This window comes from Leptosomus discolor, chromosome 1 (genome assembly GCF_034619465.1).
Source record: "Leptosomus discolor isolate bLepDis1 chromosome 1, bLepDis1.hap2, whole genome shotgun sequence".
Classification (NCBI taxonomy): domain Eukaryota; kingdom Metazoa; phylum Chordata; class Aves; order Leptosomiformes; family Leptosomidae; genus Leptosomus; species Leptosomus discolor.
In genome coordinates, this window is record NC_141391.1 from 146,454,182 (window position 1) to 146,477,531 (window position 23,350).

The 23,350-nt window shown below is 39.5% G+C and overlaps 1 protein-coding gene across 1 annotated transcript in view; it reads right to left on the reverse strand.

Annotated features, from left to right (window-relative positions):
• The window catches only part of PDE3A (phosphodiesterase 3A), a 253,910-nt gene that overhangs the window by 23,033 nt on the left and 207,527 nt on the right, over window positions 1-23,350 (reverse strand). The window contains exons 3-9 of the mRNA XM_086466846.1: window positions 19,797-20,057; window positions 16,754-16,908; window positions 12,069-12,184; window positions 8,077-8,296; window positions 4,226-4,311; window positions 3,596-3,765; window positions 2,181-2,318 (exon numbers count right to left, since the gene is read on the reverse strand). Of these exons, the coding sequence (XP_086322972.1) occupies window positions 2,181-2,318; window positions 3,596-3,765; window positions 4,226-4,311; window positions 8,077-8,296; window positions 12,069-12,184; window positions 16,754-16,908; window positions 19,797-20,057 (1,146 nt within the window). The remainder of the gene's footprint in view (window positions 1-2,180; window positions 2,319-3,595; window positions 3,766-4,225; window positions 4,312-8,076; window positions 8,297-12,068; window positions 12,185-16,753; window positions 16,909-19,796; window positions 20,058-23,350) is intronic.

Below are 23,350 nucleotides of genomic sequence, written 5' to 3' on the forward strand. Positions count from 1 at the left end.
CCCCGCCTCAATGCTGCTCGTGTACTGAGAGCATAAGGAGCACCACCAGCATTTCTTGTCTCTATGGGCCCAGTAATAAAAGCTAGAGAGAGACCTTGACTTTAGCCTATTCTTTTTATTTGCTTTCCAAGGCAAATGAGTTTCTCTTCCACAGGTTTTAGTTTTATAGGAGCTGCAAGAGTGTTAAGTGTGACAGAAGACATTTCTAACTTTACGGCCTGTTGTGAAGCATCAACTCAGTTGGAGAGCTCTGCTGTTCCTTTCTGAAATGAGACTGGTATGTAAATTCCTCTCTAACCCCTATCATGCATATTTGTTAGTGCCACATTTAGAGTGCTTGCCACTGTAGTTGCACAGATGCTTTTATGGCCGCTGACTGGTTTGAGGTCTTTTTATATGTCTAAATCAATTTAACATTCCAAAAAGAAGAAACCGACATCTCAAGCAGCTTTAAAGATGCTAAGCCAGCATTTGCTTTCGAAACTGAATGCTTCCCTAGAGGCACGTGTCAACTCTGCTTTGTTCCATCTCATAAATTTAAACTAGCAAGGCAAACACAGTTAATTCAGCTTGTTAATTTACTTATTTTTAATGGATGAGTCCATTTAATGGCAAAATACAGAGAATAAATCATTAGAGCCTTTGTTGTCCTTTGTTTATAATATCCAAGGATTTTAAAACTATACAAGAAAAAGACAATACTTTTCACTGTAGAAAAAGATTTATTTATTTTAGTTCTCTTATTTGTGAAAATAACTTTGTTAACAACATCTGAGTAGGTGAGAGAAAGAACTAAAGGATCTGTGTTTTTATGAACAAGGTTGAACTTGCTACAGTCTGCTCTTAGGGAGTGGGAGTTACTACAAGCAGCTGTTGCAGACAATGTTGAATTTTGATCACAAATATTATTTATTTAAGCTTCTTTATTTTGTTTCACAGGCCTCATTTTGTGGCACTGCAAAATGGATAACACGCTCAGAACCTATGCAAAAAGCAGATGTTGGGAAACAGTGTGGAGCTTTATTGCAAACACAGAGAGGCACAAGGGCATTGTCCTGAGAGGTACAGAACTCCATGCAACTGGTTGAGGTACCCACATAAAACCAGAACACATTTTGGCTCATCCAAACTGTTGGTTATGCCATTAAAAAGAGAGTTCTGTTTTTCTTTATGTTTCATTTATCATTCTAATATGATTCTATGCTATCAGAAAACAACATGACCAATATGATCTAGAAGAGCATTTTAAACACATACTCACTGTCTAGTGCAAAAGTGTCTTGGTGGTCATCACTGAATTTATATCAATATCCACATCCAGCCATAGCTTGCCTATTTCTCTAAAATTAACCTAGAGAGCTGGCAGGCTGGTTAAACGTACATGTTAATTGCCAAGCTACAGAACAATAAAAGGCAGACCACAGGATAAATTTGAATTCATACCATGGTTTTCCTGGTTGACCACTGGATAATTTAATCTAGTCGAATAATAGTTAACCACCAAGGGACCAAGATTTGATACCGCGTTCTCTGGAGCTTGTTGCACTGAGATCTGCCTGACACACTAACCTCTGTGTTGGGGGGGGGGGGGGGGGGGGGCGATATACCAATTAACATAATCTCTTCTTTCCAGCACTCATTACTACAGAATGCCTTGTAAAGTGATACTAGATCAGTCAGATTCTCTTCGTTTTTTTTCCCTTCCATTCCTAAATAATAAGAACTACTTGCCTTTCCTGTTTAATAAATCTCAATACTTCTTTAAGAAAAAATGGCTAATTTGTCAGTATGCCAGGAAAAGAGGCATAACGGAGAAGAAAGTTCAGCCCATCTCTACCCAGCACAATTAATGTCACTTCCATAATCACTTTCTTGGCTGAACTTTCTTCTCTGTCATAAAGAGTGGCAGCAGATAGAAGAGAATCTTCAGAAAGATTCATGTAAACTCATTGGCAGAGAGCAGCAGGTAAAATAGGGATGTGTTTTTTTCACATTTTTAAATTACTAAATATAGACATTTTAAAATAATGAATGTAATGAGATGCAGTTCATATTGTCAGCGGTAGCAGGGATCACAATTCATTGGACGACCAGCTTGTAAGGACAATGAGTCTTAACACTACTTCGTCTAGATCTGTCAATAATCTAGCCAGCCATTGCAGACAAGATATCCTTCTTACCTGACTGAGAATCCGACCACATTTCTTTCCAATTTTTTCCACCAAATCAAAGATTGGGAAGTTCCAGCTATTCAGCTGCTCCATCAGGGGATCCAAGTTGTCCATAACCAGAGGCTCAGGAGCAAGTACAGGCTTGTCCTATGCCGGAAATCAGAAAAAAGAGGAATTTTAGTTCTGTCAAGCAACTCATGGAAAAAATTATGCAAGGTCACATTAGCATCATCTCTAAGTCGATGGTACTTTACTCAGCTCAGTGGAGATGTTCCCATTTCTACCAGCCCTGCAGCTAGTCATTCTGCTTTATAATTTGTTTCACTTGAATGAATATAAGAAATTCTTTATACGAAACATCAGTCTCTGAACTTATCCATGAGAAACATTCCTTCATTCATTCATGGGAATCATTCATTCATTTCCAAGGGAGTCTGTCTTCTTCATTGTAAAATTTGCTGCAGTACAGAGGGAAAAGCACTCAGGGCCCATTCACCACAATCTAACATGGCTAATGGAGCTTGGTCCAAATGAAGACTTGTACTTCTTGAACTGAAACCTACCTGTTTTTCAAGATTTGCAAATAAAAGATGGGTTGTGCCCCTCCTTTCATATTTCTCCCTGTATACTTCCTCGAATTTCATTATTACTAAGAAACTGTAGAACTCCAACAAATTACAATAATTTTTCAAGAGCTCATGGCATCTTAAACTTACTAATTCTGTTGTAAAACAGGCTGTGGAAAATTTAACTAAACAAAGCTTTCCCTCTACATTTCAATAAAGCTTACAGCTGAATGCAGCAGTTGTGAGAAGATCAGCCCTGCTGCAATGTTCTTGTGTTCAAGACATACACCAACAATAATATCACGCAGCACCCTCAGACAACTGTTAATTTATTTTAAAATAAGGACCACTGTCTATATTAGCCAAGATTGCAAGGCCACTGAGAAGATGAACTGGCTGAACAGGAAGACTACATACCACACCAGTAGTCTGAGAAGGTAATTTCTCTTCCTCCCAATCCATTCCCTTTAAAGGCAACGCTAACACAGAAGCCAAACATTTCAGAAATGCCTAATGCCAGAGTCATAAACTTATATTTATTCATCAAAATAGATGGTTAGTGTTTCACAAGTGGCCAGTGCTTAGCAGCTCTCAGACATTTCAATGGTTCCTTTCAATTCTTGAAAGTCAATCCTCCTATTGCAAGGTAGGAGACTACCGCAATTGTTGCTTAAAACCAAGATCACAATATGTAGACAGCCCTAAGGGTTTTTTTTTGTGGAGAACTGGGGTTTTTTGTTAGTCTGTTTTTTTGTGGGTTCTTTTGTTTTTGTTTTTGTTTTTTTTTGTTTTGTTCCCTCCCCCCCCAGTATCAGTATACACTGAGTCTATCATGTGAGTGGAACTTAAACAAGCTACCTCAGGTGGTATCAAGGGATGCAGAATGATGGTTTCAGGCGCGTATGTCCTACAGACGGATCCCTTCCGTGTCTGCTCCTTGGAGCAATCTGTCTCATCATCATTTTGTACGATATCGCTGCTATCACTATTGTTGGTCTCATAGTCAGAAGTGGCTTGCGCAGGATCATCTACAACACAAATCACAAAGCTTGTTGTATGAACAGCAAGGATTGCATGAAAGTCATCCTGTGACCTTCCGAATAATAGCAACAGGATCTCTGACTCATAATACATATGTGCTGCTTGGCTGGGTCCAAAGTCGGACAATCTGTCCAAAGGCATTAAAACATATACCCTGCAGAGTATAAAAAATGGGATCAGGGATTGAAGAGTGAGAAAAATTTTGAAGACCATTACTTGAACTGACTAGGTTAGATGAGGGAAAACACATTTCCTTTATATTTTAACTCTGTTCTTCATTAGCATTTTGCACATGTTGTACATAAAAAAGGAAAGGAGCCTCAAAGACAATTGGTACGGTTTCAGCTACATATTTTGTCCTTTTGTGACAGACAGGCATATCCGCCCTTTCAGTGAATGAATACTCAATCTTAAAGGATGAGGAGTTTTTGATGGACAAAGAATTACCTGTTCTGTTCAGGGTGTGTGTGGTACCATCATTTCTATCTAGTGTCCCATCATCAGCTTCTATTTGGTTATAGGGTCTGCCACAGCTGAAATACATCAAGAAACATGCACAATATAAAGAACCGTGTGCATTAGACAGTCTTATGTAAAATGATTTCCTGCTGACAGTGTAAGATTATGTCATACAGTACAAGCTACGGTACAGGGTGCACTCTCCAGACAAAATTACAAGAGCGAGCTGAAGTTTTATTGGAAGACAGGAATGTAAAAAGACAAAAATACAAAGAGACCCTGGATTAACCGGCTACCACCATTAAATTTGTGTTGCTAACAGTAAACCTACACCATACGGTTTTATCTTTTTTAATGAATTTTTTATTCTCTAAGTTTATCAGCACAGAAAAATCCCCTGATTTTGTACTACAGATGCCCTATAAACATGAATTTAAATGATGAAAATGTGCCAGAGTGCCATACAATCTTATATAATTCAATTTGAACAGCCATGATGTGGCTTTACTGTCCTTTACTTGCTTAAAACTTCAATATGTTCCTATTAAGGAGGTAAAAGGTATTTTGCCATTACTTCACTGACAACATACCAAGTACATCAGAAACAAGGGGGCATTTTGGACAGAACATGAGGTGAGTGATCTGGCATCCAGACATTTAGCAAAGAAACTAGAGGACACAGGTTGCCTCATCATTCTCAGAACAGAAAGACACTGTGGGAGGGATCACAATATCATGGCCTTTCCAAATGACTGGCTCTTCCCTTCCATTAAAATACTTTATTCCTTGTGTGTGGTGCCCTTTAAGCCCTACATGTGAATTCAATACCAGCAGGAACATTTCAAATTACAACGTCCCAATACGACTGAGTCTAGGGCCTGAAGGAACAATGATACACCATGAAAACATGAGACAACTTAAACCTGATGCCTTATTTAGTACCATTATATCTGTCCATGAAAACCAGATATTTTAACGTTTCTTTCTTTGGTCTGAGTCAGTATTTTGTGGCATATCTCATATATAACAGCCTTTGCAAAGCAACTATTAAAACATCATTTTGATAGGTCAAACTTTGTACTAGAAACTTTGCACCAATGTAAGTTTGCCATATAAAAATGGCTGAACTCCTATGCCAGATGGCTTTTGACTGGGTCATCCAAAACATATTCTGGACCTTGGTATGCCCTGCAAACATAATGAATTCCTGAAATAATTTTAAATAAAAATATAAATCTATATACAATTATGCATATAGCATAGCCAAGCAAAAAAATCTTGTACCATTCAGGTTTATAAACAACATGACAAAAAGGTATTCATTTCTCTGTCCCACATTCTTTGTGGTTTCCATAAGGTCAATGCCAACAAGCCAAAATGTAAATGTAAAAGAGTGCCTTTGGTTGGTTGTAATGCTACAAGGCTTTTGCGTCAGTACGAGTGTACCTCTTTATTTCCAGAACATATGCAAACTCACACGGATTTAATATGTATGGTCTACATAAAACACTGTATTAAAACTACTACTGAGCAACCTAGTAGAACACTTGAAATCTGCTCAATGTCAGAAGTAAACGTGCCCATGCAACTTTAACTCAATCACCTTCATGCACAGGCATTATAATGTACTTCTTAATCACAGGACTGTTTAACATTTTTTCCACAGGATTCCTGCCTCATCCACTAAGCAGAATTAAAAATGATTACTTACAAGTTATTTTAACAGCATTGCCTGGTGTATATTCTTGTTTAATGCAGTTTTCAAACTCTGCTAACCTACCACGTTTGACTTTGTAAATAAAAAAAAAAGGTACAGTAAACCTGCTGTCTTGATGCCACTGCCTGGGAGGATCTGATTTAAAACACTGAACCCATAAAGAGCTTATGAGCTTATTTCCTCTTTTGTTGTTGTTGTGGGATAGGTTTGGTTGAGGCAGAGGTTTGCTGGCTTGGTATTATTTCCTAGCAAGGCAGGTTTTTCGCAAGGCAGGTTTTTTGCCAGTAAATGTAGGGGATTCCATATCATGGAGACTAGCAATCTACAATGTGAAAGCTCAAACATTAAAAGATTTATTCGCAGTGTTTGTTAATTTAACTCTCTCAGCTTGTCTTAGCCATTTAATTTCTTTTCTTTTGTTTTTTGGTTTGGGTTTGTTTGTTTGTTTGGGGTTTTATTATTTTTTTTTTTTTTTAAATTGTGCTGACATTACTAAGGGGCGCCTTATTTATGTGCTGTTGGTTCGGCTTGTATCTGTGGCTATGACATCTCTATATACTAATGTCTAGAAACATGACAGTGCTCATGATTTTTCAGTGGATGTTAAAAGAACAGTGACTATTAGTAACAGTGGATGCCAATTCTATTAGCAGTCATTACACCATAATATTTCAAACAATGTATTTGTTTCAAATAATCAACAAAGTCTATGCTAGCAATGTAAATACTTGTAACGCTTGCACAGTCTAAGCCTTTGAAAAGAAGGAAATTAAGAACCTCTATATGCTATGCAACCTACATAGATCACATAAGACAGTAGCCACATAAAAGCTAATGAGCATTTTATCAATGATTACATGGAAATCAAAGTCTACACATATCAAGAAAATCTATTTAATTACTATCTACACCAACCTTACATTGATTATTTTTTGGTCATTTTTTATGCAACTGTTAATTGTTCTCTTTAATAGAAAGCTTCCAGCAATAATTGGTACTAGTTACAGTAATAACATTTTGTTGAAGTAGTAATAAAGGCACATTTTAGTAAGACAGTAGCACTTTTATGGTGTATTTCTTATGTGTAATACAGTTTTCATTTCACATGAATCCGTGCAAGTCCCAGTTTTGCAATACCTTTGGAAAACTTTTAAAAGCACTTAGTTTCTATTTAGTCACCTAAGTATGTCTTGAAAGCCTGTCAGAATCCTAGTCTGAACCCCAGTGAGGATGACTCCCTTGAGCAAACTCTCAATCTCAATTTTGACTTTCTTACACCCGCTTCCTAGCCCTGCACACAGCATACCAAGACACATCCAAAGTCACTCACGTGACTGAAGCTGGAAACAAAAAACTATTTCCAAAGATAGTCAAACTTGATAACATTTAAGCAAGCTTCAGATGACGCGCTATCTGCTGGCTAGCCAATAATCACAAATCACTCACTACTATGACCAAAAGTAACATCTAATGAGTAAGGTAACCTTGAAACAGCACTGGAACAGGCTTCTAAATACCAGTGTTTCCCACTATTCTGAACTGAACACATATTGCAAACTCCGGTAATCTTAACTTAGCACTGAGTCCTTTTGGAAGCTAAGCAGAACAACTTTCTTTTCAAAATGCTGATTTTGCAGAGCAGGTCTGCATAATCTAATAATTTGCTACTTTAAAGCATGAAATTAAACTGTGTTATTGCAACTCTTAGCAGTAGAAAGAACTCAGCTGCAGCTGAAAAAAATCCCAATTCTACTTAACCTGACTGCCTAGAGAGGACAAGATCCACTCCTGAGAGAGTGCTCAAAATTACGTAGTCTTCAGGCATTGTTGGCACATCTTTATCAGAAGGCTACAGGCCAGCAGCTTTTTAAACCCTAGCAGTCAGATTTTTCTATCGAATGTCAGGTGCCTGCTGTGAAAGACTTGGCCTGTGACCTGTGACTGTTCACGTTAATGGTATGGCAAGACAAACACAGGTTGTTAACATGAAATCCAACTTGGGGATCTGCAAGTTTTTGATGAATAGCGCAGCAGATCACAAAAACTTGTATGTGGGCCAGAAGAGCTTATTTATGAGAACAATGTGAAATGATTCCAGCGCATGTCAAATTACTAATCTTACCTGCTGCAGATGACAGAGGGGCTGATAATGGGGTCTGACAGGCTAGGTGCACTCTGAGTAGAAGTTAAGACTTTGTGCGGCTTTAAGCCTTGCTTGGTGTCAACATCTGTAGAGTCTGGAAATGATACAGAAGATGTTTTCCCGGTAGGACTTGTGGCAGGTGTCCCCTGAATCGGTGAATGGCACGGTGAGGTGAGAGGTGAAACGTTTGGCGGGATACCTGGCAAGAGAAGAGAAGAGTCTTGTCACTTAACAGAAATGGCAGATGGTTGTATGAGTTCACTGTGCAGAAATACTCCTCTTGAGACGAGCAGGTACCAGCATAGCTTCCAAATGGAAAAATAAGAGAAAACCCTCCTCCACTCAGAGCCAAGCCCACAGCTGTGAAAGAGATGAAGCTCCATTAATACCAGCCACTTCTACCTGCTGAAGATCTGGCTCAAAATACAAAGCATATTCTCCCTGTTGAGCAGGATGCACTAACTGGCAGGCGTGAAATGAAAGGCATGCGGTAATGTCATGACTACTGGTATCAACATGTTCTAGTGACAGAGACACCAAACTCCAAACAGGCAGTTCCCAGACTCATCTGCAGTTTCTCTTTGCTTCACTGCCTCCAACTGCAAAGCAGGAACAAGAAAGGTTTGCACATATTCCCAGCAAATTTGAATTTCTACATGTGTGAAGATTAGCAATAAACCAAAAAAGCAATTTTTAGTAGTCATACCTTGCATGACTATAAAATACTGCACTTATGGTGCCATTTCCACATTCCTCACAGATTTTGGCCTTGATCTTGTGCAGCTTGAGTTTATTTTTCAGTATCTGTTGCTCACTATGAGACACTTGCGACAATTACCTGTACCACATGGTATTGTACTCCTGAGCTAGTGGATCAGAAGCTGCCGATATCCACATGTGTGAACACTAGCAAGATGTAGTTCTCTCTCCCCCGTATTCTATCTAAGCACCACTGCCAAGAAGAAATGCATCAGACAGTCCAGGGTTTAAGACAAAGTGCCACCTTCTTTTTGAATCCACTTTACATTTTCTAGTCTCAGACAAAAAGGTCCCATTCACAATCAAGTGCAGAGGAGTAAAAATAATCTATCTTAAAAGGGAATGCATGTAAATTTACTTAACTCCTGTTCTAAAGTTTGTAGGAACTCAGCCCCACTTCATTTACCTCTTCATCTTCAAAGCCAAATGATATAAAGACCTTAGGAACTTTACATGGTTTTATGTTTGAATTGTGCTCACTATCTAAATTCATTCCAGATACAAAAATTGTCTTAGAATAAGGCAATGTGTTGATCTAAGTTTATGCAATACTAACCTTGCAGGATATATGTGTACACGTCCAGTGGTTCTTCCTGATAACAACTTACTGTGATATGAGCTTAAAATATGATTTACTGTTGACAATCCAAGAGTTAAAAATAATCTGTGACAGTTACTACACTGTAATTTTGAGATATCCAACATCTCCTAAGTTTTGATTAGGCTATTTCTTCAGCAAACATGTGCTATGTATTACTGTCTTAATTCAATAACTGCAACTAGGATATTATGTTAGTCTTGAGATCAGAACCCTACAGCCTTTAGAGCAATTAAAAAGTTATCAGATGGCCATGACATATGGAAATTGCTTTAAAACACAGAAAGCTTCTGTTTCACATTTACTAATCCTTTGAGATATCTGCTTTCCATCCAACAAAAATATGTCTTTAAAAACATTTTGCAGTCTGTTAGTTGCACAGGGGATTTAGTTGGATTATTATCTATCTTTGAGCTATACGTTACCAGGTAATTGTCATGACAGTTAAGAGAATACAACGTATATGGTCATCTTTCAACAATTCAAAGTAAGTCTTGGGAATTTAAACAGCAATTTTCACAATAAAGTTTCTAATCACAGCTGGCTTTCTACTGCTAGCCTGGGCTTCTGTCTCTTGAAACACGTTTGGCTGTGATTTTTTTTTTTTTTTAGAAGAGTAATTTTCCAGGGTAGGTAACAAAAAAAAAAAAGAAAAAAATACCAGAAAAATGCAAATCTATTTTCAATAATCCAACTTTTAACCATTAATTGGCAAAAGTGAGAGAAAACATGTCTTGCTACAGCAAGGAATTTTGAACAATCAAGATAAGAGAAGAATAACAATATAGGGAGAATTTTAAGTACATCCATCTGCTTAGATCCTCCAGAACTTATGCACATGTGCAGTGTTGAAGAAATAAAACAGTAACTTCAATGTGATGTGAAATTACATATGAAAACACTTGAGTTTACCTCAGTTTTGCCAAAATAGGTATAGCTAGCAGTAATTTAAAATGCTAATTTCTAATGCATAATTGAACACACATTTCGTAAATTAACAGATTAACAGATTTTACTAGAGCAACTTCTACCAAAAACTATTACATTTTGCCAATAGAACTAATATATAAAAATCTGATTTGTATTAACTAGTGCAAATTGAAGCAATTCTTTAGTTGGAACATGAAAACAAATGGTAATTAAAAATTCATGATTGTAAACAGTCTAAAACTTCAAAATACCCATCTTCTGCATAAAATGCTGAGCCAAAATTTTTAGTCCTGTCAATCAGCCATTAGGAATTGCTTGTGAAGGAATGGAGCTCTCTGTTCATCACGAGGGAGCTCATTTATCTGGGCAACAGAGATGACTACGAACACTTTCTGGAAGCAGAAGAGACTAAATGTAAAACTGACTCATGGCGTTGATAAGTCTTGTTCTCCAAGTGTAAAATATTATACAAACACACACACCTCTCTGAAGTTAATGGGTTAATCTCTAAAAAATTCACAAGCCTAAGTTGGATTTGTTTTGTTCTAAAATAAATTCCTAGATTCTTGGTACTACATTTCCATTATTTTCCAGGTTCAATTTTATTCATTTGCCTATGTGCCTATTACCTTTTAAGACAGTATCGTGTTACTTAATCTTCACTGTGGTATAACAAAGCAGCTTCTGTACAAAAGGAGATTAAATAAACTCTTCAGTTTGAAAAGGAGATGTGATGTGACAGGGCTAGATATGCAGAATAATTGTGCAGCCATATCTTTAAACCCATCTCTAAGTTGGGATTCTCTGACTGTTCTGATGTCAGACCTCAGGCATCTATCAATTTCCATCTGATGTCTGGGTGGCCGGTATCTCCGAGTAAAATTATGCCAACATTACTCCATGTTGGGAAAAAAAAAATGGTCTTATTTAAGTAAGGCAGGCCTTGTGTTCATTTCAAATTGCAAGTTAAAGCAGGGGTAAACATTATCCTGCATTTGTACAGGGAAGAGAACCACGTTACTGTGGATTAAGACTGCTTCGTAGCTGTCACGTTGCACATTTCATCATCAATTAATAAGTCACCCTCTTTCCCTCAGTTAAAACAGGAGTCATTTTGCAAAGGCACAAAAAGCTGAGTAAAAAGCCTCATATTTCTCATCTCTAAAAATCATTAAGAACTACTTGGACTTTCTCAATAATGAACACACAGAGACAGACCTCTGAGTTACAATGGCTTTGTCTTGTATTTGTTTGCAAAAGATGGGTCAGTTGCTGCCTACAGCTCCAAATGGCATTATGCAGGTTTTGCTTCAGGAAATCTCAGTCAGGCAATATACACAGACAGTTAATCTAACAAATGTCATAGAAAACATTCTGTTCTCAGCCCTGTTGTAGTCAAGGGAATTACATGGATATAAATTACTACAGAATTTAGTATCGCACTTGCGGCACCACATCATGACTAACCTCTATAAATCATAACAGTCAAAACATTTACAATGGCACCACTATGAGCTATAGGATTTTAAGCCATTGTTTTTTCAAAAATAGAGGAAATAATTATATTTATATTGATGGAAAAATATGAAAGGACACAGATTGGACAGAGATCAAAAGCAGCTGCATGTGCTAGCCATGGGGAAGCAGCTAAGTGAGGCTGACAGTGCCACGGATGCCCACTCACCTTGCCGGCTCTGCCTTTTGGCATTCAGATGGTTGGTAGAAGACATGGCATAGGAGGTGGAGAAGGACCTGCTCTTCGTGATTGTCATCAGAATTGAGCTGTTCCAGGAGTCACTGCTGCAAAACCAGAGCACAAACAAGCATTGTTCAACACAGTAAAAAGCCTCAACGACAGATCTTAAGAGGTTAGGAGCCACAGCAAGAAGTATGCAATACTGAAATAGCACAAATCTGACAAGGAGAACAGCATCTATCTGCTGGCTGAACTGCTATTTGTGAGGCACTCAGTATTGTATTCTGCAAAAATATTTACAAAGAGACACTCCAAAGCTGGACTTCCTTCAGTGCTGAGGCCTATTCACTTTATTTATACAAAGATGTCTTCATTATATTGTTCTGACAGTACAAAGAGGCTTAAAAGTTGACTTGAAATAAGTTAAATTTATATTCTCTTTTCATGCCTCCTTACAAGAGCCAGAAGTGCCAGAAGTTCTCAGCGTAAATGAAAAATCAGTCTCCTTGACTCCTTTGCTGCAACCACCAAGGCAGATACCCAGTAACCCTTTGGGCACTGGAGGAGCGACTCAGGAGACTGGAAGAGGCTCGCAAAAGCCCTGCATTGCTAGTGGTGTGCCTCTTCTCTGGGTGAAGCGCTTCATGCTCTAGCCAACTGAAATGCATGCTGCATCTCAAAAAAAATTCTACTGACAGACCCTGAAGACATTTGCAACTGATCTAAGAGAAACTCACTGAAGGAAAATAGGGTGCATGTGTCTGTGTGCGTGGGGAACAAATGCTGGTCCCCTATAACAGGACGAGTGCATGCTTTCAGCCTTCAAGCTATAACTGCATACCAGAAGAGGCCAAATACTTCTGTAAAGCAAGAGAATTGTATTTGTAATTGTCTTCCCGAATGACACTCATCAAATATTATCTTCTTGCAGAGATGTAGCACTGTCTCTTATGAAGCCTATGACTTCTCTGGACAGATCCACTAGGCCTCTCAGGCTCCACAATTCTCCTAACAGCCTCACGTCCAAGTGGTGAGATGACATGCTAGGCAGAAGACAGCCTTTTAAAGCAGCCTAGTCTCAGCTGAACTTGAAAAAAAACTTAAAAAAAAAAAAGTGTTCTGAAAGACAAAAGCATGTAACATTGTCTTAACCCTACAAACACCACTGTTTTGTAAGAGCAAGCTCTACCTACAAAAATATTTGCTGGCTGTCTTCATTGGCCCAAATTCTTATAAATCTGCGATGAAGTAAGATGAATAAAGAATCTAGCTGGGGGTTTGGTTTTTTTGTTTTGTGGTTTTGTTTTTTAATTGACAGAAAGAATATAACATTCTGGCCCACTGTAAAGAAAAACCAAACCAAACCAAACACCCCCAAACCACATTCTTTGACTTCTTAAGGGAGAACCACTGGATATAGAAGTGACTGACAGAAGGAATGTCAAAGCTCTATTACTTTTCCCAAATAATTTGAAGCTATAAGAGGACCATGTCTTACCAGTTTTGGGTTGGAAGAATACAGGATTACTAACCTTAAACAGAGATTTAAGGAGGACTTTTGCAAATATGTGACTATAGAAATCTAGACGTGATGTCCCAGACTGTGAGGAACAAGTTGCAGGTTTTATAACCGCAGAATCTGCCATAGGACAATTGCAGTGTCATTTCCCCTCTCCAACCCTTCAACCCATGAAATGTTTCTTTCTCTGTGGCCTGTGGTGTACTTGAATTTGGTACAGGGGAAGTGGCACATAATCAAGATCTTTTATTCCCTTCAGTTTAAGATTCTTTTCATTGAAAGCAAATCTGTATTGCTCTGCCAAAATTTCTAAAGTGAGACTTATAGGATTCATTTTTCCCCTTTCTGGAATACACATTGTTTCTCCTACTGTAAAAGAAGAAGTGCAAACAGTAGGGCTGGGAGGCTTGACAGAGCTATAATTATACAATTGGCGACATTAAACGTAGGAAGAATTGATAGCCTGCTTAGTTGGCTCATCACGCAGAGTTATATAACAACTGTAGAAAAGGACCAACAATAATATTTAATTGCTCTCCTTCTGCCTCTGATTCCCATCTTAGGACGCTTACACACTACGTGAGAGTCTGAGATCAACAGTATAAATCAAATGCACCCTGGGAACCACAGGCCAGTGACTGAAGAACATCTCCATTTGGTTATAGCTTCTTTATATTTACTTTCACTGAGATATACAGGACTCCTCACAAAGGGAACTTTGGCTAACCACGTATTTTTCTTGCACCAGACATTCAGAATACTCTTCAGGCTGCCTTGAGCACCTAGGTGCCCTGCACAAGAGCCTCCTCTATGGGAAGGTTTATGTATCTGGAAGAAAGGCCGACCAAAGCAGCTGTCTGGGGCTGCATTCACTCAAGCTATCCAACAGCAAACACCAGTGATGTCGGGCCTTCTCAGGTCCACTACCAGCACCAAATATTGAATGGCAGAAGAACATGTGATTCTTCTGATATCACAACTTTGAATTCTCTTCTTGAATTTGGTGCTTTTGCTCTGCTCTTCCTTTCCCTACAGCAAAGCATGTCTCCATACTCTCTACTCATCCACCAGCTCCAAGATGATAGCCCTTGCTGAGGTGGGGAGGGGACCCAAACTTTATTCTCACAGTGTGGCACTATAACTACCAGGCTGCAAGGCTGACTGCCCTCCGCCCCTCCTTTGATGGCTCTGCTCCTTTCTGACTAGAACAGAAAAATATTCATGGAGCCAGAAAGGACGAAATCCTGTTGAAATAGCTAAGCAACATATCACACTTAACAGCGCTTGTGACCCAAGCCTCTCTTCTCACAGATGAGCACCCTTCCCACAAGAGTAACATCCATTCATCCCCTTCCTTCACTGGCTGCCACTGGATTATCTGCTGCAGCCCTTGTGGAGAGTTAAATGCACCTCAGGCTATTTGGTAGCACGGTAGTCCCAAAATACAAGGTACCTAGGTCTAAATGCCCTCAGGAAGAGAAGCAACTTTATTAGGGTAGTCCTCTGCAAATGCCCTAAACCAGTCAGCTACTGGCTGTAAGCAGCTGAGTGGACACAACTTCTCTCTCTCCGTTTCATGGGAGGATCATATATTTTATGATGCTGGGTCAGGGATCAGGCCCTGAGAAAAAGAGAACGGGTAAGAGTGAGCAGGGAGTACCTAACTGATACAGTCAGTCATGACGGACTATAGCCATGAGATAAAAACCGTTCTCTTCAGAACAGTGAGAACTAGTGAGCTTCTGGGTAACTCTGAAAGTGTGTGCTTTAGGAAACTGGAAATAAATTTTGGATTGGGCACAAAATAGAGTAGGTCAATACCTCTGCCTATGCAAACCTCTTTGCAGGTCTAGTGATCTCTCTCTGCAACGCACTATATGAACATAACCTTAAAGTGTATGTGTCATGACTGAATCCAGAACTCTTTTTCCAGGCAAGACAAACAAATAATGTAAAATTCCTCCTGTGATTTTGCTGAAATTCATTTCAAGGCTTTATTAATTATTGCTTTTAGTTGTGACTCTTCCAGTACCAGCACCTGCTTACAGAACCCTTGAAAACATGGGACATCTTAAATAAGTACGTAAATAAATACATCATGAATAGAAGCTGGTACTCGGTCTGCACCCCAAACCAGCTGTGTGTAATTGCTTCTTGTGGCCAATTAGGAAAAGCCTTTTAACTAGATGAGACAGCTGGGATTAAGGATGGAACAGCTGAGATTCTGAATCCCAGAAGCTAAACTCTGTGGTCAACAGGAAAGAAGTGTTCCACTGCAGTGCTTAAAATAAGAGAGAGTAAAGCAACTGCAAGAAAACTTTACACTGCCCATTTAATTTGCTTTGCTTTCAACCTCTACTAGCAAAACTTCCTTTGTAATTCCTAGATTATACCCTTTTTTTTTTTCCCCAATGGTAACAAATTCACTTCTCTCCACTAAATCACTTCTTAACTCACCTAACTCAAATGTTTTTTATTTGCCATCTATTGCTGGTATTGCATTTTCTTGAGTTCATTGAGGGAGCCCTAAGCACTTCTTATATTCTGGAATTAAGTGCTGTACATGGGATGCAGGGTATGTACAGTGCTGTGTGGTCTGATGATACTCCATTTCTATGGACAGAAAACCACAAAATTGTGTGTTTTAGGAGGGTCCACTTAAAATCAGGGTTTGTGTTCTGGAAGTTAGTACCTAGAAAATGGAGAAGTGCTTTATGAACTGTTTTAATAACAGGACCAGATCAGCAGGTGTGTTCTTAGAAGTGATGTGCAGCAGCTGGGTTACTTGTTAGGATTTTTTCTTGGCTGGGCAATACCCATGGAGATATCCACTGCATATCAACAAGACTTCAACCAGGTATCTTGCCTTGTTTCCAATTTTACTGTGCGATTCTGCACTTTGCCACTTCGCTAGCATAAATATATTTTCTTTTTTTTTTTAAATTTATTTTTCCCTTCCCAATAATAGGATAGTTTTGGCATAGTCTCACTAAAACTAGGAATGCTACTTCTTTGGCAACCCAATTAAAGAAACATGAAGAAGCAGTTCTAACACACTTTGGAGTCAGCGTTTTTAAATGACAGACATCAACACCCAGAACCGAAGAAATTTGACCAAAGAGAGACATGAAAGAGAGAGGAGATAATCTGTAACCTGGATGAAGATGATTCATGAGGTTTGATGCTGGCACTGCGATCCCTTCTCACTGGAGCTGGCTCTAGTGTAGGTAATCCTGTGGCTGATGTTGTTGTGGTCCAAGTTGAGGACACTCGTCTCAGCAGTCCTGGAGGCAAACTTCTCCGTAAGCGCTAGAGAGAAATCAGTTGCTTTGTTTATATAGGCTTAGAAAAACTTCAAACACGCAGAAGAAAAATATTTCCATTTGATTAATTCTGCCTGACAACACCTGTGAGGTACCTTAAATCTGAATTCTCCCAGGTTATTATGGTGCTTACCTTCTATTCAAATCAACACAGCTGGTGCTTTAAATGCTTGGAGGGTCTGGACCACCCTCCTTATTTCAAGTTTTTAAAAAAAAGGTATATATCCACAGCCTCATAGCCACAGATGTTCAACACTTGGAGCTCCCACTGGAGTCAGCCAATGTTGGTTGCGCCCTTCAAAAATTTTGGAGTTATACGATGTGCCAAAAGCACTTAAACAAGTCATCAGGGCCACAAAGGTGACTGAGGGATTGGAGCATCTGTCACAAAAGGAAAGGAGAGAGAACTAGGATTGCTCAGCCTGAAGAAAAGAAGGCTCAGCGAAGATCTTACCAATGTATATAAAAACCTGAGGGGACGGTGTAAAGAAGATGGAGCCAGGGTCTTTCCAGCAGGGTCCAGTGAGAAGACAAGAGGCAATGGGGCACAAATTGAAATATAAGAAATTTCACTTAAATGTAAGAAAAACTTTTTACTGTGAGGATGACTGAACACTGAAGGAGGTTGCCCAGAGAGGCTGTGGAGTCTACATCCATGGAGATACTCAAAATCCAACTGGACATCCTCCTGAGCAACCAACTTTCAGTTGAGCCCAGAGAAACCTGCTCCAGGCTTAACTTGTTTGACTGGACTAGATGATCTCCAGACTGGACTAGATGGTCTCCAGATGTACTTGCAACCTTAACTATTCTGTGATTTAAACTGTTGTGAATGCTCAGAATCAGAGATTCAAGGGAAGAAAAGCTGTAAGAAAAACAAGGGAGGGGAGCTCCAACTTTTTTTCCTGCTATATCTACCCAATCCAAAGATCACACACTGAAATAAAACTTTCATGCTCTGGGATATGATGTCTCCTGAAAAGCTTAGCGACACTGTTTACAGCAGATTTTTCTTGACGACCCTGTATTTTTCTTTCGTTTGACTCTTCCTTTCCTATACTAACAGGACTCACATTGGTTTTCCTAATTTTTGAAGGCAGAGATAATAAAGGTTGATGACAAAGAGTCTTTGTAGACCCAGATTTGCTGTTGCAAATGCTGTAATTTTGTAAGACATTTCTCTTGTAGTTCTCATGAAGTGTTTACAGTTAAGAACTAGAATAAAGGTGTCTCTGTGATGGAGAGCTTTGACTTTGCCAGAGGGTTAAGAGATATGAGATGGAAGAAACTTGTGGTTCTGAAGCTCAGACTTACAGATAAATATGTTAACATACCATCTCCTTACCCAAAATGCTTAATGTCAGATACTTAAGGTAAAGACACTAAATCTATATTTAGACACTTAAATAAAGGGCTGCAAACTATTAGTTTTATGAACCGTAATACATTTAGGTCAGTGAATTCTTCAGTCAAATTAGTTCTCTGTAGCATTAAGTCATTTCTTCATCCTTCATTTCTCTTCTGCTCACTAGGTATTATGTAACAGCAAACTGGTATCTGTTCACTATGTTTGCTCATGTGATGGCAGTGTTCTTCCACTTAACTATTCCCCTCAGAGCCTAGAGTACAGCCATTATAGACATGTACACTAAAATAAACTGGAAAATGCACTTAAAAACCTGTGAACATCCATTTCATATACACAGCTGCTACGTAGGCAAATAGGGTAATAATTATCATCACACCAAAATATATTATAAAAAGAATCACAAGTGTTGCAATACAGATTCCAGGAAATGCTGGAATGAATGCTGGCTGTGCTGACTGAACTGTTAAAAGCATTCGTCTGTGCAACGTACTCTACCTATATTTAATTTTACAAGGGAGATTGCAGTACAAAAGTATTTTGGTTTAGTTTCAAAACTGAAATGTAAGCCACGCAGGACAGCTAATTAGTAATGAACCTACAATTCAAATTACTTCAAAGCTGGTGTGTTCTTTCTAGTTGTTCACTTACTAAATGTGGGTGGTTAACACTGCTTATTTCCTGTCGGATTCCTGAGCATTCATAAAGCCATCTGTCAAGGCAGTAAAATTTTTTTTATATATATCTATCATGTATTTATTTATTTGGTTTGGTTCAGTCTTCTTTTTCTTCTCAAGACTACTCATGAGCTCACAATATTTGTCATACTAAGTATTGCGGTGATCTTTTTGTTTGTTTGTTTGGTATACAACATTTTAATCTTGATCCAAAGCACCTGGAGGTCATCAATATACACTTTTTCATTGACTTCTACAGGTTTCACACCTCTACCTAAGAGAAGGAAGAAGAGACTGAAATTCATACAGAATTTCAAATTCCAGTCTTCAAAGTGGTCAAAAAGGTCCCTTATATTACTACTTAATTCCCCATTGGTCATTGACTAGGATAGTCACCCCACATGCAGTGGCTCAAATCTTTTGAGTCGGAAAGGAATTTCTGTGTGAGAAGTAATGGGGAAGACTTGTGAGTCTGGATGCTTAAAGGCTTTTGCTTGCTCTGCTCCTTATCATTTCTTCTCTCAAGTTCCAACCAACACCTGTGTCAAAATACGCACACCATCTATGTGAGCTATCCTGTGTCGATCACCTTCTAAAGACGCCTGAACCAAAGTTAACCTGACCATGAGCTGAAGGATACACAGGAATTGTCTTACTTAAGTAGACTTAAACAGTCTACTTAGCTGACCTTTTATAGTAGAGTATGATCAGTGCATAAGACGTTAATCTGAAGCAAGCAAGCAAAAACTCCAGTGACACCTCCCACTAGTCCAGTGCTGTCCCTTTAGGGAGAACCAAGTTACAAGATGACAGACAGGGTTCAGTACCCACCTTTGGAATAGCTAGTTTCTCTCCTTTCTCCGGACATTCCTCTGAGTCGGAGCAGGTGTAGTTCTCACTGAAGGACACCAAAGGGTTTACCCTTGGCTTGTGGATGGCTTGGAAGGTTAACTGTGTATTAAGCAGGTTGCTCACTGTTCTCAGCGAAGTACACACATTTGGGGGCAGTGAAGGATCTGCCAGAAGGTCTGTAATGAGCCCATGTGCTTCTCCCATAACAGCGATATCCACTGTGATACTGGTACCAGAAGACTAAAGACGACAAAAATAATATGTGTAAGACAACAGAAGTGAACGACTTGCTGAGCAGTATCTAAAGCTGAACTCTCTCCATAGCTTTTGTTAAAGCAGTTACCTACAGAGTGGAAAAATAATAACATGAAATAATTTTTTAAATAAGGGGAATCATGCTGAATAGGTCAATCATCGAGCATAATGCTCACAGTCTGCAAAGAGTCTGGAATTTCATCACATCTGATTTCACAACTTTCACCATCTGCAGCCGACTTAACCCACCTGAATGAATTGTTCTGGCACCCTACAGAGATATAGTCAATGGTCGGGGGCTATTTGCACAAATAATTTTGGAGACATAGCTTAGGATGGGAGGAGTCTCCTTTGAGAGATGCTTTTCTACTAACTACAGAGGCACCTAGAACAACTAATGTTCAGTGCTTATGCTTAGATGAATGACATGAATCCCAAGCATACACCAAGATTTTTAAATTATCTCCGCACTATTAAAATAGAGCATTCTGGTATGGTGGCAATAACATTCTTCTCCAAGTAATTATGTATTGGGCAGCTACACCAAAATTGAAACGGAGTAAAAAGTGGATTTTTCAATCCTTAATTTATTCAGACAGAAGTGATAAGAATAGTTACTCTACTGACTTGTACAATCAATTCAGATGATCCTCACTTCCTCTAGGGTTTGAAATATATACCTACTTTATATATATCATTTAGGAAGAATTATTAACTAAAATAATGCATAAGCAGAAATAATTCCAATGAGCAGCTCATATCACTGGCAAATCTTACACACCCTGCCCAGTACGTGTATATAATCGATCTGTAAATGATGCACTGCAAATCAACTGTGGCCCAGGAAAACTCTTCCTCTATGTATAGTCCATCCATCATGCACACAGGTAATCCAACAGAGGTGTAGCACCGGGCTTTGAGCGCATGCAAAAGAGGATTGATGCATAAACACATCTTTGAGTTTCTCCAGAACTTCATGATATTCAGCAGCTCCAACTACCATCTGTCCTGAAACCCAGTAGGGCCATATATTGGCACCAAAAGAAACAGTCTATTGCCAAAAGAAGGAAGGTTGTCAAGTCTGTGAATTGACACCTATACGATACAATTGCAAAAGACTGAGGATCTTCAAGAACAGTGAGACTTGCATACAGAATTAGAACAACTAGGAACGCAGAAGGCATATGAACTTTCAATGCAGCAGTGACATTTCAGCCTCACTAGGCTGGTGCACTATAAACCACCATACATTCTGCATGGAATCGCTAATCAAGACACTCCAAGACCGACCACTTTTCCTTTGCTGTATTCCTGACACATAAGCTCAATCCTGCTGCTACTGTTTGGGACTTTTCAGCAGGTATACGTGCAGTGTGCCAGAAATACCATTCCAGGAGATTTTGTACTAATTTGTTTTCATTTATTTCTTAGAAAAACATAAGGTACACAGTTTTCCAAATGGGGAAGTTATGCCTGTGAAAAGAGCATAAGGGTTTCTTGGAGTGGGAAGTACATAGCATGGAGAATGGGGCAGACTGCTTAGCAGGAGAGTGATCAGAGTCCCGGCCACGAGTGACTCACCAGTGATAGCATTTATGGACCTCACAACACATCAAAGGACAGCATAGCAGAGCTTGACACTGCTTCTTTCTCAGAAAAGGCTTTATAGGCAATAGCAAAGTATTTCTGAGGAAAGTGATGTACTAGCTAAGTATAGCTAAACCCTTCCCCACTACCTTCCCAATTGCGTAGTGTGGACATCAAGCCCTTGGCAACAGATGTTTCACCCCACTGATCCACTCCTTGTGGCCTACTTCTTGGTAACACAGAGGTAAGCCACAGGACCAGAAGACAGGCCTCCTCACTCATCATCCTTTCATACAACCAGAAAACCAGCCTCTTCTTCCCACATTTCTGTTTCTTTGTCATGATACGAAACAAAATAAACCAGAAACTGTTTGATATACTGAAGTGCTATTTCATCCTACTGAAAAAAATTAATGGCTGAAGTTAATTTAATGGCTCTTTCATTGCTTAACCTCTCAGGAGTGCATGCAGAAGATTCTGGCAGATGCTAAAGTAAGTTTTTAAACTAAAAGACAAGGCTTGGGATGGGAGCAATTAATTATCTATCTTAACCTCAGTCCTGAAAAAAAGATCAAAGGGGAGAGTGAGGGAGAATACATCATTCAAAGTGTGATAGAAGCCTTGTATTTTCAGCAAAACTGCATAATCTACAGTTTGAAACTCTATTAAGCCTGGAGCCCGGACTTGTTGACTACCAATCAGAGACAGAGATTAATACTTCAGTGAAGTAAACAAGTCTGACTCAGCGGGCCATAAGGAGAGGCCCAGATTTTGCACAGCAGTACTAATATTTTGCAAAGCAGCCAGCATTGTTCTCCATGATTAGTACCAAGTGGGGAGAGGGAGAGCCCTTCTCTTCTCAATGGTAAATTTCTGCCACATGGTCTCTGACATGCGGGGAGGCCTTGTCACGTCTTGGTGACCCCTGTCTTGACTCTGGGACCCAGCAGATTTGTCTGACTCAAACACCAGGCTGTGCTGAGTTATGCAAGGTGCTGGTGATGAGACCATATGGCCCAGGAAGAGGGACGCCACACACTGGGTCTGCATCCTCCCTTCTTTTGAGTTGTGCCTGCACCTCACTGCAAAGGACAGCCTGGACTCAAACGGGGTCAGGTACTCACACACGAAACACACAGTAACACTGCTGCAGCCCACGCCCCACAAGAAAAAAAAATCAGTGGAAACGAAGCGATTCTCTCTTTGGAAGCGTGCCTTGCAGCTTGGAAAAGCTTCCGAGCTTGATAATAGCACATACGACACCACCTCATTCTCTGCACAATGTGCTCTTCCTACGGCAAGGTGGCAGGACCTCTGGCATTTCTGACCAAAAGGGCATTACCTGCAGAGCTGACACTATTAACTGACACCTCACAATGAAACCCATGCAGCCATCCATCCTGCCCACATGGAGCACGCCCACAGAGGTCAGCTCCGTGTCTGTAGGGAGGTGCACGCCAAGTGTCCCTCACCAGGGCTGAAACAAAACCTATGTCCTGGTCAGCATAGCCAGCCAGGGCCACCGTAAAACATCAACAGTCACCAGTTTGTGCAACTAGACATACTGCATTGCACAATACTTCGAAGTGAAAACACTTCACACAGCATTTCAAAGATATCGCTGCATTGTAGTGAGCTGCTCTAAACAGCACATATATATATATCATAGTTACCATACCATTTGAACTACT